The sequence below is a fragment of the Calidris pugnax genome, unplaced genomic scaffold (assembly GCF_001431845.1).
Source record: "Calidris pugnax isolate Ruff unplaced genomic scaffold, ASM143184v1 scaffold349, whole genome shotgun sequence".
NCBI lineage: Eukaryota > Metazoa > Chordata > Aves > Charadriiformes > Scolopacidae > Calidris > Calidris pugnax.
In genome coordinates this window covers 18,943-31,816 of record NW_015091088.1, presented here as the reverse complement: position 1 = coordinate 31,816, position 12,874 = coordinate 18,943, and the positions used below count along the sequence as shown (strand labels likewise).

Genomic DNA, 12,874 nt, shown 5'->3' with positions numbered 1-12,874 from the left:
TTCTTCCTCTTTGCCTTTCTCAGCAAACAAAATTGCATTCATATAAACTCATGTAATTTCCATTATTTGGTTTATCACGTGTGGGGTTTGATTTTTGTTTTAATCAAGGAATATAATTTCTGCCTTTCTTGCTTTCTTCCTTGGTGCTAAAAAGTACACACTGGCTTTTTAATATTTAATTGGGGAGATCATTTTACGGGTTTTAGTTTAAAGGTAACCATAGCACAAACGCATCCATTATTAACTGCAGAACGGCAGTGTAGCTTCTCGGGAGCCCTCTTTAGTTTAATATGAGAACCTCTGTCAACAGAAAACAGCGCTGATATTGTTGTTAAGTAAGTGTGACAAACTGGCAAATGCCATGGCCACCACGTTGGAACAATGCAAACTGCTTATGTCAATGGAAGAGGCGATGTTTAAAAGTGAGATGAAGGCGGAGAGCGAGCGGCTGTCGAGGAAGGTCCGATTCCGCGTCGCGTCCTCGCACAGCGGGAGGGTGCTGAAGGAGGTCTACGCTGACGGGGAGGCTGCCGACTCCCTGGACTCTGAGTACACCAGTAGCTCGGAGACTGACCAAACCAGCCGGCTGAGCGAAGTGGACGGGCAGCAGAACGGGCACGGAGGGTCCGAGTGCGACGAAAACGAGAACGAGCAGGATGACTTGCTCATTTTAGTCAGAGCCACTAAAGAGAAGGGGTTTGGTACAAAGCGAGTCAACATCCTCAGCAAAAACGGCACAGTCAGGGGAGTCAAGCATAAAGTCAGCGCTGGTCAAGCCCTCTTTGACAATTTGGCAAAAGTATTTCAGGTAGGTGATATGCTCCTGCTGGCTTTAAGCACCATGGCTGTCCCTTTTAACTCCTCACATTCTTCTTTCCCTTTGTCTAAACATATCTCATTTACGATTTCTCAATATTCTGCCTCATTCCCATTGCTGTTTGCTTACCGCTGTTGCACTGGAGGGACTCATTGCTCTTTCTGGTATACTCCAGCTCCCCACTTCAAATTAAGTCTGAAATATTTTCTTTCAAAACTGACCTAAAATTTGCTGACCGGGGATGAGTATGTTGCACTATCCATGTATAGACCAGGAAAGAAATGTAACAGAGGAATTAACTGGGGCTTTGTAGGAGATCTGTACAGATCCACTGTGCAGGGATGTGTCATGTTTCCACTTCTATTATATTAGTTCTAATGAGGTTACGATGTTATCTACTGTCCCCTCCATGTAAATATGTATACTTGCAAATTCCATTGTGTTTAATCTGCAAAGTAGATCAAATTAGATGTAGGATGGCAGCAATGATGGTTTTCCCACATGAAAATTTCAGGGGAATGAAATCTTAGTCGGAGGTGTCTTTTATTAATGTCTGTTATCCATTTATTTTGTAGAAGGAACAGAATATCTGTATTTGAAACAGTATATGCCACACTGACATCTTAGGCAGAGAAATACAGGCCTCAGAAAAAACAAGAAAAAATTTATAAAAAATTTAGTTCATGTGTATATTATTTATCCATATAAGGTATTCAAGTCTTTGAATCATTAAAATTCAAACAAAAGAGCAACACGTATGCAACAAACCCTTTCTAAAGGTTGTTATAACGTTATAATGTTATAATGGTCACTTAAATTAACTTATAATTGGCTTCAGAGCATTATTTTAAAGCATTCATGGAGTTTTAGCATGGGGAATTTGATACTAGTAGCACCTGTTGAAATAAAATCTAGCAGTTCTTTCTTACTTTGAAGCAAAGTCATTTCATAATATATTTAGAAATGGCTATAGATTAATATTCTCTTGCTTCTGAATAGGAACTTGTCCTCTATGTTGTACCTAACAGTCTTTTTGTCAGTATCAACGTTCATGTGGAGGATGGATATTTCAAAGATTAATTATCTGTTCATTTTTGTTCTATACATTATGTAGCACTCAAGTAGCTTTCTTGCTTTCAAGCCACTCACTGAGAGTTTGTCCTTGAATTCACTACTCTGATAAAATTTGTAAGAGACTCAATTTTTCTGAGTAGATATGAGTTAGGAATTGTTAACTGGGGCATGTCTGAATTCTTCTCCAACCTTTATTCCAAATACTGCTTCCTGTTGTTTTGCTACATGGAGTACACCATTTCACCTCTCTAGCCTCATTCCCTCCTAACACCTGCCTTCTGTTGCATCAGTGATGCAAAGCTAAAAAATTTGAATCACCTGTATAAATGGACCTTTAATTAGTGGCCCTGTCACCTGGCTGCTTCTATCTCCAGTTTCGGGCTGGAAGTTCTTCAGGGAAGGTTCATGGACTGAAATCAATGTACGTTGATTGAAATGAAGTTTCTTTTATTCCTAGAAGAGTTACAGCTAGGACAAACATTACTTCCATGAAGTGTTTTGCCAGAAGAAAAGAAGGCTTGAGGGGAAGCATATCCATCCGACAACTTCAGAAAATGATATGTAGTCTAGTCTACCACAGAAGTCCATAATTAAGACCTGTAAAATAATTAAGATAAGGAACATGTATTTTACAGCAGAAGAAAGTGGAAAAATTAAATTATCAGATGAAAACAAACTTAAAAGTTTTTATACAGCACATAATTTAATTTAAGTACTCTGCTACAGGCATTGTAAAGGCCAAAAGAATAGACAGGTTTTGAAAATGGATGAAGAAAATATATGTAGAACTGAGCAGCTTCTGCTTAGGCAGGTCTAGATGACTGATTCCCACAAATAACTGTATATTCTTACTTTTCTACACAAACAAGTTCCTGTTTTCCCAGAGATAAAACTTGAAATCTAGTGAAGAAGAATGACAGTTTGCATATCTTTTATGTTATACTGTGAGGCAATTTTCAGTGCCATGTGGTGAACACAGAGAAGAGTAAAACACGAAGGTTGGCGGCTTTGAGAATGAGTGGGAACTGCTTGATCCCCATGTGAAATATGATCGAAATATGTCCATCTACAAATGAAGTGGTGACATTTAGGATAAGATTAGAGGATTATTTCTAGTTTTCTGTAAGTACGTTCCGGACAATTAATTGCACACTAACACCACTTAGAGAAACAACAGGAGTTCTGTATTCAAAGGTACAATAAGATAGAAATACGTTTCTAGTAGAAGATATAAGTCAAAATCATTGAACTGGGCATTTTTGTAATTTCCTCCTTGATTAGTGGTTGAGTCACCATCCCTGGAGGTATTTAAAAGATGTTTAGATGTGACACTTAGTGATGTGATTTAGGGGTGGACTTGGCAGTGTTAGGTTAACGGTTAGATTTGATGATTTTAATTTTCTTTTCCAACATAAATGATTCTATGATTCTATGTTTCTATGTGAGGTCATCTGCAATTACATGTTTTGCTTCTTTTAACTAAGCAACAGCAGATGTATAACATCAGTTGAGATGTATATGAAGTCCCTTATCCCCAAGGAGAGCCCCTTTGATGATTCAGCAGTAGATGACCTCATTATACACTCCTCAGAGTGAGTGTCAAAGCATGAACTCTCGACAATCCTAAACCCTGAGCAGTGTCAGTATTCTATTTCTTCAGACTATATCTCCAAACTTCTCTACTATCCTATGACCCCAAATCCCCAGATGCTCCCTGTAGAGGACAGATCCTTTAAAACAAATCACTTTCCTCAGGTACTCTAGGGATAAGCAGGGACTCCTTAACTGGGCTTTATTAAGTTGTGCAGTCAAGGCATTTGATGTTTTCTGTTCAGATACCTGTGCTAAAAGCACTTCTATGTATTTTAATGTTCCATGGAATATTTCAGATTTTGAATATTTTTTCCACATTTTCTAACTACAGCCTTTCTACCGAATTGGTTCAGACAGTTCCTTCACATAATGGACTCATCGGAAAAATCTCACACCTTCATGAGTTTTTGGGAATATGAATAGGGTAATTTAATACAGCAACTATTTCCAGAGGAAAAGGTGGTTTTTGGTTGTGGTTGTTGTATGATACAAGTCTGGCCTGAGAACGTATATTTACTGCTGAGTAGATATGTATCCCCTGCTACATCTTCCAACAACTGTGCACAAGCAATTCCATCATCAGCACAACCAGCGACTTCCCATTTCCACCCTTCCTTGAGAAGAGAAACCAGGTCCCTCGCATTAGTCTGTCTGATGACTGTGTCCCCAGATGCCAGCTGCAGCGTTGTGACAATAAAAAGGTTTCCTATCAGGTCAGCCCTGCACAGCTGGTGAGATGCCGTGAGCCCGGTGACATCTGGAGCTGGCACAGCTGTGTGGATGGGGTGGGACAGAGCTTCATGGCAGGACATTTTGGGGGCAGGAAGGTGGAGAAGAGACCAGCTCTATTGACGCTTCAGGGGAGCATGGTTTCCATGGCAACCCCTCCATCCTTTCCATCCCAGGGGTGGATGCCACAGGGAGAGCGTTGACATAGCAACCACATCCAGGCAGGGAAGGCGGGAAGCCAGTTGGTGGCCATCGGTGGGGGGGCAGGGATGGTCACATGGGTCCACCCAGCCTTCAGATGGGACCAGGGGGATGACCTCCTATAGGGCTGGCAGTACAGTGGTCAAGTAGTCAGGAATATTTTATTCCTGACAAATGTGCACTACTCAAAAACCTGAATGAAGCAAACGATATGGAGCTTCCAGTCTCCCTATTTGTGCACCTCTTCAAAATAAATGAAATTATCTCCTGCTGAAACAATAAAACTAATGGTATTGGCACCTCTGGAGCTGGGGATGTGACCTGCTAATTGAATCAGGAACATAAACCCCTTCTCTGCATATCCAAAGTAATTGTGGTCTTATTTCAGAACATTACTAAAATTTTTGATTTTTAATCCTTAGAATGCTGTTAAAATGTGAATGGGTATGAATATTTCCTGTATTTTCCCATAGAAAGTAGTAGAGAAATGGTTCGTGTTTCCTTGAAATGAATGTAATTCTCTTCATGACCAGTTTTTATGATGAGGCCATCCCTGTGATGGCTTCCAGGTGACACAGAGTAAAAAATCCTTGGGTTGTCTGGTACATTACTAAGTAGCGCAACGATCATTTCATGCCAGACTGGGTCCGATCCCAACATGCAACATAATGGAGCTCAGCCAAAGGTTCTCCCCTTATTACCACTGTTTTAACGTAAGTCCTTTCCTCCATTTCCACTCTTACATGCTCCACTGAGCTTCAGGCCTGCTCCAAAAGGTCACCTTCTGCTGAATTAGCTACAGATCTCCTTCTCAGGCAGGGCCTGCTGACGTCTATTAGGAAAGGGCAGGCCTGGTTAACAAACCTGATTAATGCCTTTGTGAACATTCCATCAGAAGGGATATGGGTGAGGAGTCAGACACAATGCACTTGGTCTTTAAGACATTTTCCAGCACGGTGTCTCAGGCAGAGCTAACGTTTAAGGTTGCAAAGTGCAAGTCAATATTCAGTCCGATAAAGAATTATTTATTAATGTTTAGAGAGATGGGAAAGAGTTAAGAATCAGGCAGGAGTTTGTTAAGAGAAGGAATGCTTTTTTGGGGTGGTTAGGTTCACTTTCATCTTTCTTTACTTGTAGGTGACCTGGAAAAGTGACTATACAGCAGGACATGCAGAGCTTACAGACCAGAAGGGCTAGCTAATACAACAGTGAAAATAAAATGGAAGACAGCAGCAAAAACAACTGTCTTCCAAAGAAGGCAGATGCTGCAAAGTGCTGTTAAGGAAAGTTTCTGGTGCAATAGTACAGGCAAAGGTTTTAGGGTGAGTGGCACGTTGTAAACCACTTCAGACCCTGAGGCAATTATCACTATCATCCCTAAAATTCTGGGGAGAAAAAAAAGAGAGAGAGGTCTGCACTTTCACTGCAGGAGTCACAATGTTGTCCTCTTCACTTATTTGGCAGATGATCAGTGCTGACACTTCAGCATTATTGGACTCTTTAAACTCAAAGACTTCTGCTAGGACTAAGACCTCTGCTAAGATTGTGAAAGATCTCCTGGGCTTTCCTTTCCTATTCTCATCCATAAACACTGCCCTATGACTCCCAAACAGGCATAGCTTGCAAAAGGAAGAGGTTTACTGGATTGCTTGTACCTACTAGTAGCAATATTAGGAAACATGCTGATAACCTAAAGCCATAGCATTTGCTGTAGTAATGCCACTTATATGGATGGAAACAAATTCCAGTGAGGGGTAGGTACATCCTTTGAGGTATAAAGTTCCAGCTTACGTTCCTAGTGTTAGCAAGTGTGGAAAACTACTTATTAAACAGTGTTGCACTGAAATCCACTGAAGAATAGGAAAAATTGTAACGGCAGACAGGATCAAGTGATTATGAAAAGTAGGTTTCTGTTTGTTACAGAAAATACAGCAATTAGAAGGACAACTGGATCACCACCAAGTTGGTGGTGAAATGGGCATAGTGTCACTTCACCACTTCCTTTGTACCTTCCTAAGTGCTTTGATCTGTGACCACAGTGCATAGGACAGTGATTCAGCTGATTAAGTGACAGTTACAATAGGTAGTTTCCAGAGCTGGTGCCTGAACAGCCACACTGATTCAAAAAGGAAGATGATCAGGTCTGTGCGCTTTTGACTGGAGCCTGGGGTTGGTCAGTACTTAGGATACTGGTATTTGTTGTTCTCATGTTCTCATATAAATCATCTGTAAAGCACTGAGCTCAGGCAAGTCTATAATTAGACTGTTCATTGTATTTTAGGGTTTGCTGCTATTGGACTTGAAAAACATATTTGATATAGACTTGAAATGATCAGTAAACAGACTTTAAGCTATCTAAACCTCTGAAAGCAATATACAGCTTTGAGTTCAAAAGGACTTTGCTGTCTCATTTTAAAAAAAATTAAGTAAGGTGTGTCTTGACTTTTCAATACACTCAGCATTGGGAGGCTTAGCAACAAAACCATGGTTACATTTGTCATTTCTTCAAGATTGAATCAACAATTGAATAAAAAAAAATTGCTAGACTTTTATGCTGGCTGTCTGATCAGCACGTATGGGACATCTGTTCAACCTTCCAGAGCACCACATGGCCTCAAAATTATCCTTGCTCTGATGTGCCTTGATCCTTGCAAAGGATCCATAAATGAGGACACTGCTCTTGAGACACTCATGTGCACTGGATGAGGCTTAGCAGAGGCAAACCCTGGGACAATAAACATTTCTGTTCTGTGTTTACACATGTTTGTGCTTCAGAGGACATAATAAGCAGGTACTTGGCTTCCTGAATCACACCTACGGCCGCAGGTGAGTGAAAACTGTTATGACACTGAATTAGTATTTCCCCACTGGTTGCAATATTTTTATCTGTTTATCTTAGGTAAAAATGACTACATAAAATGCAAGACAGCTGAGAAATAGTTTTTACACATTGTGCTGCCAGGCATTTGTGGCATGAGTGGTGCAGTTTTGAACATTGCCAGGGTAATCGGTGCACACCAGCCTTCCCTGAGACAGAGACTCAACTGACACACTTTCTAGCAAGGGTCTGTGAAACCCACTGCAGTCTCAAGGATAACCAAGCTCTGGTAGGTGCAAGATGGAAGCAGCAGTGAGGAAACGATCATTTTGCACTTCATTAGCACCTTCTCTCTCCTGTTGATAGAAGACAACTTCTAACAACTGACTGGTACTAAATAGAGCTGTCTCAGGCTTACCTCAACTGGGGTCCAAGTGCCTGGGGTCCAAGCAGATTGTCCAGTTTGGAGGAAAAAGCAGAGCTGCTGCCCTGGGCTGTGAGGGAGGACAGAATTAAATTGTCCCCTCTGTGAAGTCCACATCATGTGGCTACTTTCCCATACGTAGTGATTTATTAATCAGTCTCATCCCCTGGCCTTATCTTTTGCATGACAAAGGGCATAGCAAAGAAGCTATGCTTATACTGCAGCAAATATGTATATACAGAATATGTGATACTGGAGTGAATCAAGACCTTAGATACAGATTCAAAAAACGCGTAGATTTCTGAAGAAGGACTTAGACACCAAGCTGTGATCCTCCACACCTCTCTTTGGTGCTACTTTGTCTCAAAGGCAGCAAAAGCCGTTCATTAATGAAAATTTGACTAATGATCTGCCTTGGCCATGTGCCTCAGCATCTCAGTATTGACAGGACATGACAGTTACCTCCTACTCATGTCCTATGGGAACCACAAAAAAGGCGTTCCTTTGCCTGTCTCACCTGCAGGGTTTGATGCAGTAGGTGTCCTCTGAGCATGCCTGTTGGATCAGATCCTACACGAACTGTACATAAGCAGATGCTGCTTTGTTACAAATCGTGTCTGCAGGAGGCAGTGGTGGGAGTTGTATTTTGAATTAGACAGTCACAAGGCAGCATGAATAAATTGCTAGAGCAGGAGTTGAACACAGGCTTGCCATCCCAAATACTAGGCTTCAGCATCGTGCTTGATTTCCATTTCTTTCTTTCTTGCTCGTAAGCATTACAGCGATGGCATTGCTTCACCATGGAGGTATCCTAGAAAAGCTCGTAGCCTGTGACTTGCTTGTTAGAGACAAGAGGTAGAGAGGAGGCTCAATCCAGGTAGCCAAGACATGAGAGATAGCAAATAACCATATTCTGCCACCTTGTTTTGTGCTTTCTCTTTAAATCTGAAAATACATTTGCCTTCTTTTTGAAAGGAAGAACCAGTGTACTTGTTCTCAGGGAGTCAATGTGAACACCAAATGGAAAAAGACACCTCCTGGTTTTACAAAGTGGAATTCCTAAATCATATTGGCCTCGGGAAATTCTCTGAGCTGAAAATAGATGTAAAATGGGAGAGTGTGAGAAGGAAATACCATATATGCTTGCCCTCCTCTTACTTTTAATTACCTGTCTAGTAGATTACCTGGAATACTAGATGAACACTGGGTCTGAGTCAATGTACTGCTCTGGGACTCTCACATAATGAGAACTGCTCAATAAGGTCCTCAGCCTTTGAACTTACATGGAAAATGCTTCATCTTGTTTTAAACTGACTTGAAAAAAAGTAATGTTATGTAGACATCCTATTGAAAAAATTCTTACAATGTCAGTGCAGAATGTTTTCCACTTATGTTAACAGTAGGAGAACTTTTTTTCTAAATTGGCCTCTTACAAGAAAGATGAAAAAGATGAACTGATTAGTCCTAATCATTAATTAGTAGCAATAACCCTTCATTTTTTTTTCAAGCTCTGGAGCTTAACTTAGTAACTCAGCAGGACAATTATGAGAAAATATCTTTTGAAATATTCTTAAAACTAGGCCCATAAAGAAGACTAGGGGCTTTCCCCCTTTCTTTAACATGGTGCAAGAGGCTGCTGTCTAGAGAATTTGCTGTGTCATCTTGCCCCCAAATATCTGCATGCCTTTGACACAGCATACACAAAGTCTTTGGAACACACAAAGCTGATATAAATTGCCTACAAAGATGAACCAACCTCAAATTTTTGTGAACAAATAAATTACTTTGCAACCAAATATATAAGGGTCTTCATTGCACCTGTCTTGGGTGAAGTGTGTTTTTGTTATATTTACAAACATGGAAGGAAGTATTTAGCTATGCTGGGCTAATTTGTCACCAGATTGCACAGCTGTGCAGTTTTGCAATTGCAAAAATATGGTAATAATGAGGATAAAAGACAGTTCTTTTTTTAAAAAAAAAATTTCAAAAGAGTGAAGAATTATCTTTACCTTAGTGGTATGATTTTTCAGGCATGTACTAATGCTTTTGATTTCATGCCATAAAAGGCATTAGCAAAAATACTTTCTAACAAGTTAATTACATTACAATTCCATTTAGTTTACAGAGCTCAGAACTGTTTCAGTTCCGAGTTAAGATTTGCAAATACTTGCACTAGTATTTGCAAACAGAAGTAGGCAAATGTAAATGTACACATGCCATACAGGTATTGTGTTACAATGACCCAGAAAAACTGCATTTTAGCAGTGGACCAAACCCATGCTTCAGGAATCACCTGCCGACAAGTTAATTGGTGTATAGGTGTCACTGAGGACTATTTCCTTCCCTAAGAGAGAAGAAATGAAGTCATGCTTTATTTGCAGATGATGCTTGCTGGATGGCTCTGGCCTGTCAGCAGCCTGCTCTGACATTTGTCTGCCAGTGCTGACAGTTTGTTACACACTACACCAATGCAGGGGACATGATTAAAAGCTTGAAAGAAAGAAATGGTCAAAGAGATACTGCTTTTCTGGGCTGGAGCTTTAACCTGTGACTGTAATGTTCAGCAGCATCATAAGTTCGTAGCTTAAGGGCAGTAAAATATGCCTTAGATGGGAATTTGCAGCCAGAGAAACAAGGATATGACTCTCATGCACAAAAACCTTCCTCATTGCTGCAACACCCAGTACTAGGTAGTACAAAGCATGAAACTCTAATCTCACTGAATTTTTCCAAAACTTGCCTGATAAACGGTAGTTAGGACAGCATCCCCAGCCTGCTGATTTTGAAAAGGAGTTGGAAAAGCATAGCTTCCCATCCAAGCAGGCAATCTTGTGGTTTTGCTTGACACAGTAGTTATGTTGTGGAGCACAACTCTTTACAGCCTCCATCATGCAAAACGGCAGAAACGGTCACAGGCGAGCAGCTGCAGTCAGTGAGGTAGAGACTCATTTCACACATGGCAAGAAGGAAGACAGAAAAACCATCATTCATTGCTAGTATGAATGGCGGAAAGCATTTTAACAACCTCAGTACAATTTTGCCTTCGAACCACATCTAGAGACATAATCCATCAGTAATGTCAGAGGAGTACGTCTTCCATACCACAGAAATACCATATACAGACTGGTTCTTTCTCTACTCCCAGGACATAACGGGAAAACTTATTGGCCAATATTTGCATAAGTTTGTAACAACATGCAATGTTATATCCTGCACTGACAAATCAATCAGTGCCAGTGCAGAGGCAAAGAAATTTTTCTTTACTGCTTGTAGCCTTGTTTGGAACATTGCTGATTACCTAGGAAGTTTCAAAAATAGTAATAACTGACAGCAGTCATAGACTATTATTTAAGAAAAATCTATTTGCCAGTGCAACTTCTGTAAGACAGAAAGCCAGTTTCCAAAACTTCAACTGAAGATACAGCTTTTTAAAGCTGTCCAAACTTAAGCTGTCCAAACTTAAACTGTCACGAAGGTTTAAAAGAGACAGCAGTTTCTAAGTGGCTTGTAAAGGAAATGGATTCTGTTCATTTAAATCTGTCTGTAAAGTTTTGCTGTTGCAGCTCTGTTTTTTGTATCTGCTGAGTGGTCAGGCCTTTTGAAAACCTACCTGTTCAGTCAGTGAACTTTTCATGGATTCTCATGTGACGGGGAGTAGCCTTGAACCATGTAGTTCCTTCAACCAGGTAGTTTTATCCTCAGCTGCTCTAGCAATTCTGTTTTGAAGTCACAACAGATAAGGGCAAAAGTTGTCAAAAAAGGAGAGACGTCCAGTGAACTCTCTGACCTGTCTTTCATGCTGTCTCAATTCTCATTTTGGCAGAAGGTTATGCAACTGGCTGAAATGTAATCAGTATGGAGTTTCACTATTTTTTGTAGACATGATAGAATATTAGAATAAATGTTGTTATTGAATTTTAAGGAGAATTAAATTATTGAATTAATTAAGGAGATTTAATCGTTTCTATGCAAAGGAGCCACTGAAATGTTGCTCCAAAAGAAAAGCAGATCATTGATTTAATCATCTCAACATCTGTATTTGCAGTCACAATCCTTAGACAGACTATGTTTAACTTTATGATATGATATTGATTCTAGCCCTATTATAAGAACGTTGTTATATGAAAAGTCTGATGATAAGAATAACAATTTCTGCTTTATTTTCAAAATACATGTATCTGGGACAAATCCTGAATCAGACCAGAGCACAAAGCTGCTCACATTGACCTTTCTAAAAAATTACTCCAACCACAGATGTGATGTATATGGAATACTTACCTTGGCATCTATTTTGGCTAACAGGTTTAGGAGCGAATATAAAGCATACAACCTCCTACATTCTGATTTTCAGGCATTTTACATATTTGGTTAAAAAAGCCAAAAAAAGCTTACACCTTAGATTTTTTCAGCCACAGAGTCTATAACTCTGTTCCATGGAGATGGATGCTATTTTACTCACACAGTAGTGGTGGATGAGTCATCTGTCCCCTTTTGTACATCAAGGCTAGCAGGCATGGTACAGGCTATTCTAGGGCAGAGCTGCTTTATGTATGCTGTCTAGGAGTTGCACCCTCTATGTCTGCATAAAAATCTCAAGAAAAGGAGTAAAGCACCATATGTGTGAAATGCAGATGGATCTTTAATCTGAAGAAATGGAGATTGAGTGCATAACTAGTAATTAACTACTCAGGGTTCGAAGACAAACATATGAAAGTTCTAGGTATTATTAAGTAATGAGATAGCTGAGCCCATAGTTCCAATTAGGTTAAGTAATATAGCAGGGAAACAACGTCCTTCATCACTCAGCACTAATACAGGACAAAGTGGTGCTATAACTTCAAGAGAACCTCTTCACCACTTCTGTATATTAAGGTAAGGTTCCCTCTCATTGAGGAGTAAGGACTGAATCAGCACTTCATCAGCACTTTGTTGCACTGAGCATAGATCAACTTTGTTCTTTGTCTCCGTCAAAGACTTGTGCAAAATTCATTACCAGTTGCAGAGTTCTTTGTCACCCCATGTGAGAGAATGCTCCCTGTCCACCAAAACAAAAAAGGTTGGAGTTTTCCTTAACTGTGCAGTACAAAAGACAACCTAAAGCTTTTACAGAAGCCTGTTTTTATCCCAGCCCAGATGAGTAACATTTTCTAGTAGAATTTAATCTTTTCTGGGCCAGCAGGAAAGAAAAAGCACATAATTTGCCAGAAGTTTGGAAATA

General features: G+C 40.0%; 1 protein-coding gene across 1 annotated transcript; it reads left to right on the top strand.

Annotated features, from left to right (window-relative positions):
- Nucleotides 1–412: 412 nt before the first annotated feature.
- GRXCR1 (glutaredoxin, cysteine rich 1) lies at nucleotides 413–808 on the top strand (the record flags this gene model as incomplete). Its single annotated transcript, XM_014957766.1, has 1 exon — nucleotides 413–808. A coding segment is annotated over exon 1 (396 nt), but the record flags the coding sequence as incomplete, so codon positions are not given.
- Between the last annotated feature and the right edge of the window lie 12,066 nt (nucleotides 809–12,874).